Raw genomic sequence first — 5,745 nt, forward strand, 5'->3', positions numbered from 1 at the left:
TATTGTTTCCCTGTCTTGACGTTCTCTAACATATACAATGCCCCTGGCTTATCTAAAAAGGCCACAACTAACAAGCATTGCAAATTAGTTGGTCTAGTAATAATTGCAGAAACAACCATGGTTGCATTTCAATTATCAGGGAGGAGTTTAGTGGTATTGTGGATAGTCCATAATCACAAAGGGTTCGGACAATGTGATAACTAATTCCAAACGAGGTCATTATTCATTACAAATCAAAGAGTATTTCAAAAATAAGTAAGAGCTGATTATATTAGTAACTTTGGATTACCCAATCATATCATAGTTGTATTTCAATCATCAAGAAGGTGTTTAGTGGTATTGTGAATAATCCTTAATTACAAAGGGTTTGGACAAGGTGACGACTAATTCCATACGAGATCATTATTCTATACAAATCAAACATTAACTCCCACTCATAAGTCGATTACACAATACCAGTAAATTAATGATAATCAGAATAACAGCTATACCACAACCCAAGTACGCCAAACAATACGCAATCATCAAGCCACATTCGACATTTCGAAAGTCCATAAGCATACAATTCAGGATAAATCAATCCAAATAATTGATCACAAAATATCCCAAATCAACAAAACGAGTTATATAACGAAAAAGTAAGCATTCTCCATTAATTTATATCCATTAATCCGATGAACAGAGCGTCAAACAAACATAAACCTATCATTATAAGTATAAAAAACCGTGAATTTAAGATTCAAATTCATCGCATTACACAAACCCTGAGAAACAGAAATTCTACTTATCTTCCAAAAAGGGAGAAAACAAACCAACCAATCAATCAGTTCTGGTCTTCATCCTCTCAACACGCTGATTCAACTGCTCAATCTTAACAACCAAAGCAGTAACAGAGTACAAGATCCAGTAAAAGACGAGAGCAGCAGCAATAAGAAGAGCATTACGCTGCGATTTCATGATCGATTTCTGGTGACGAAGAAACTCAGAAGGAGTACACGAATCTGACTCACAACTCGGCCGAGTCTCGTACTTCCAGTAGATATCCATGAGAAGAAACAAGCAAAATGGAACGATTGACAGAAATGGCTTGAGAAGGTTGCGAGTTACGGCAATCAAACCCTTGCGAAGACCGTCGAGGCCTGGGAGAGTAAGGAGGATCACCATGATTGCTTCTGCTGCTGCTGCGTAGCCGAGTACTACCCATTCTAACGCCATTGTTGGTGAATGAAGAACCCTAGATCTGGAGGTTGAAGAAGAGGTTGTTGTGGAAGGAAGGGATCAAAGAGAGAGAGAGGAGGAGAGAGAAAAATGGTAGATGCCAGATTTTTTAGTGTTAAATAGGGAGTTTGTATTGCTGGGATTCATGACACGTTCTTGAATTATTTTTCCACCCGGCATCTTTGTTTCACCGAGTAAGCAAACTACTCCGTTTTTTATTATTTATTTATTTTTATTTTTTTAGAAAAAATGAAAATAAATAAGGGAAATTCTCAATGGTAGCCTCTTGTTTTTGCTTTTTCTTAATGGTAACCAATTTTTTTTTCTATTATCTTTGGTAGCCACATACTTTCACAACTTCTCAACCGTAACCATAATGGAGTTTTTTCTTTTAAAAATCTGTTAAATTTAACTTTTATTAACTATGGTTAGTCATATCAACCCACCTTCTTCAACCCTTCTTTCCCAAGTCTCCAACTTAGTCAACTTTACCACTAAGCTTCAAAACGCCATTTTTAATTTGAACCTCCATCTTTAATGATATGGCAATATCTCTTTTCATACCCTCCATTTTTCAGCACCCACCTTCTTCCTCATCCTTTCTTCTTCTTTCTCACAATCTTATTTTCTCTCTCCTTCATTTTAGCCCTTCTCACAATTCCCTCCTCTCTTATCCCACCTCTAAAAGTCAAAACACTATTCAATCACATCTCCCTTCATTCTTGATTCTTCCCTTCCAACCCCATTTTCTCTCACCTATTACTCCATTTTTACATCTCATTAAAATCGCCCAAACTCAATTTTTTGATGAGAACAAAACCATCAAATCAACGATATCCATGAACTGAGGGAAAGCTTGGCTCAAGCCTTGGTCAGTGGTGGCCTAAGGCCATAGACGATCCTGCGAAGCATCTATACTGTACAAACATTTTTGAGGAGGACAGAGAAAATCAAGAACGCTAAATTTTAATTAAGAAGAAGATATAAGAGGGGAAATGAAAAGCACTGAAGGAAGAATTGGAAGGGGATGGTTGGAGATTGAAGGAAGATGAGAGATATAGGAGGAGAATGAAAATGGAAAATGTATTAAAAATAATAAAAAAAAAAAGGAAAATGAAGGGGGTTATGGCTTCTGGGTTGTTGTGGCCTCGTGGGTGTTGACTACTGAGTGTAGATTTTTGCCTTTTTTATTTTTTATTTTTTTTTTAAATGTTAAAGTTAACCTTGGTTCATAATAAAGTTAGATTTAACAGATTCTTAACAGAAACATATCATTGAAGTTATGATTGGGAAATTTTAATAGTATAGAGCTACCAAAGATAATTGAAAAAAAATTTGGTTACTAATGAGAAAAAGCAAAAACAGAGGGCTACCATTGAGAATTTCCCAATAAATAATCCCACCTTCTTTTAATGGACCTTATCCTGTTGGTGACCGATTTTTGTAGGTGATATGCCATGTGTCACTTTTTAATAAGTTCATTTTATTTTTAATAATTAAAAAAAGCAAAAAATAAAAATAAAAAAAGGAAAAAATAAACCCTGCCACCAACGAAAAACCCTAGCCATTGTGAAACCCTATCCCTCACCCCAACCACCACCAAAAACCAGCCGGCCAACCTCCTCAACCTCGAAAACGACCGCCCGACACCTACCCACCAAGGAAACGGTGGATTTTTTGTGTTGGGGTCGGGTTTTTAGGGTGTTTAACCAGCCTTTTTATGGGTTGAGATGGGGATAATCGGGGTGATTAAGGAGGTTGGGTGGGGTTTCAGGGGGTTTTCGGCGTTTAGAGGTGGTTTTCGACTTTTCGGTGGCTAGGTGGGGTTTTTAAGGGTGATGGTTGTCGTGTTTATGGTGGTTTCGGGGGTGGGTTTGGGGCAAGGGGTGGTTTCGGGGGTGGGATTTGGGGCAAGGGGTGGTTACGAGGGAGGATTTTGGTCGGCGAGGTAGATTTTGGGAGTTCCGACCGGCTGTTTTCAGGGCTACAGGGTGCTGGCCTGCTAGTTTTCGGTTTCACAGTGGGTGGGCGGTGGCTGGTTGTTTTTTTTTTAATTTTTATTTTTAACTTTTTTATTTTGACCAATTATTGAATGACACGTGGCTTTAAAAAAAATAAGACAAAACATTTTAACTTGTTTAAACAGGTTGTAGGTTAAAATGTTCATTAAAAGAAGATGCCATACCAAGGTGGGATTGCCTTGTAATAATCAAAAGGTGAGATTTTTATTGTCAGACCACACAAAGGTGGGATTATTTATTTCCATTTTTCCTTTTTTTATTGTAAGGTTGTGTTCTTTTTACCTTATTTTCGATTTTTTTTGGTTGAAATTGAATTATTTTGTTAAAAATATTTTGGATTAATTGATAAGTCTATTGTAATAATAAATTTAAATTTGTGCAACTAAAAGGGAAATTATTACTGGTACACTCCAGGTTCTGACTTTTATCTTTGATACACCTTATTAACTTTTGAATATCAACTTTACACTCATCATAATTATCACTAAATTACTACTGTAACCAAAACGGCGTTAATCAATCGATAAGTAAGGGTTATTGACAAGGCTTTTGCTTAGACTTGACTGAAATGTCCTCCCACTCATTAACTCTCTCTCCAAACCCAACTGTCAACATTAACTCCAAATTTTTCGATCATTCATCTTCTTCACTATCTCCCCTGTTCTTATTCTTCCCTCAAACCCTAATTGACGTACTAGTGAATCAAAATTCGTAGAGATTTAGTCCTAATTTGTGGATTATCCAAGGTTAGTGCTTCTTTCTTGTTGTAATTTCTTTTTTTTTCGCTTTTAATTGCTAGGTTTTAGTTGATGTTTGCAATTTCGTTTAGTTGAATTATGTTCACTAGTTGAATTATGCTCTAATGTTCTTGGATTTTGCCTTGAATTATGTTCGATTTGCCTTTGATTATGTGTGCTTGCTAAATTTTGTACTTTTTAACATATATAATTCAAAATTGTTGAGTTTGAGTTGCATGCTATTGTGTTAGTGGTTGTATGCTTAATCTAGGTTTAAATATGTGTTGTTCTTGAGTTTGTGATTTATTGTTGAGCGACGGACGTCCGATATATAAAATAAAAAAGAAAATGCAGTGTCTTGTACCTCCAGTACATAGAAGTTAAGATCAAATATAAAGTCACATGACTCCCCCATATGTTTGAACTCAACGTATATACGTTCCAAGAGTTCTGGTGCACAATCTCTTTCACTTTATGTTAGTTACCTTTTAGACTTGGTGATGACTCTCAATCCACAACACATTCAATCAACATAAATCATTCAAGTATTTAAACATTCTAATTCAATTTTTGAATATTTAGTGATCACATATAATTTAATGTTGAACCCTTTTTAAAACTACCTCAGTGTTAAAACACCTTAAGCGCATAAAGCACCACAAATCCTATCCCTCGGTATTCTGGCATTATAAAAACTCTTAACCTTGCTGTAATTTTGTTTACAAACACTAATTTAAGTAGTTTTAATCAACCACAATTAAATTCCTTATTTAGAAACCTAAGGTTTAACAATTTGGGGCTTTTTCATATAAAAACCAAATCTGAAAATTATATACATATAAATCATCATTTAAACATCATAAAATCATCGCACACACCCAAATTCAATGATGAAACTAAGCTAGATTAATTTAAAACAAAAGATAAGAGTATTTTTTCTTATTACACAATCGCATGTACGCAGACACGGGGAGGGGTTGTTACCGCCCTCCGTGTGGCAGTTGCTATGCCAGTTGATGCTGGTGGCGGTGGGCGGCCTGTAGGAAGTGGTGGTGGTGGCCGGCCACCCTAGTGGTGCGTGTGTGTTAGTGTTTGTGAAGTATAGGGGAAAAATTAAGGGAGAGAGAAAAATAATGAGGTGTTTGGTTAGAGGGATAGAAGTAAGAGGGATAATAAGGGAGGAGAAAGATAGGGGATTGATAGGTGGGACAAGGATAAATAATTTTTATCCCATGTTTGGTAAGTATGGGAATAAATTAGGGATAAGTAATAAATTTATAAAAGTACCCTTACTAACTGCTATCCTTTCTCTTTACCTTTTCATTTCATTAAGGATAATTTAGTCTTTTTCAAGCCAATTCTTATCCCTTCCCCTTATACCACCCTCCTTAGTTATAGAAATGGAGGGATAAGTGGGTGTTTTTTTAATCCCTATCCCTAACTCCCTTATAATCCCCCATCTCTCTAAACAAACACTACTTTTCTTATATCTCAATTTTTTTTATCCTTATCCCACCCCTTTTATCCCCTAAACTAACATCCTCTAAGAGAGAGAGAAAGAGAGTTTTCCTTTGGGTATTCTCCACCTTGGGCAAAGTCTAAATTTGCTCATAAGATGGGTATTTATATTCCCTCAAAATCCTCCTAGCTTAATTTCTCTTTTTACCTTAATGATCATCATTCCCATTCAAATTGGTATTTTGACTTTAATAATAATCCTTTTGACTCTTTTTTTTACGGGTAACAAGCAATAAAATTAAGAAACCAAA

The 5,745-nt window shown here is 35.8% G+C and overlaps 1 protein-coding gene across 1 annotated transcript; it reads right to left on the reverse strand.

Annotated features, from left to right (window-relative positions):
- Positions 1-608: 608 nt before the first annotated feature.
- LOC110712656 lies at positions 609-1,433 on the reverse strand. The gene has a single exon (XM_021891129.1). The coding sequence runs from the start codon at positions 1,213-1,215 to the stop codon at positions 820-822; it is 396 nt and encodes a 131-aa protein (XP_021746821.1). The 5' UTR covers positions 1,216-1,433; the 3' UTR covers positions 609-819.
- Positions 1,434-5,745: the final 4,312 nt, after the last annotated feature.

This window comes from Chenopodium quinoa, unplaced genomic scaffold (genome assembly GCF_001683475.1).
Source record: "Chenopodium quinoa cultivar QQ74 unplaced genomic scaffold, ASM168347v1, whole genome shotgun sequence".
Taxonomy (NCBI): domain Eukaryota; kingdom Viridiplantae; phylum Streptophyta; class Magnoliopsida; order Caryophyllales; family Amaranthaceae; genus Chenopodium; species Chenopodium quinoa.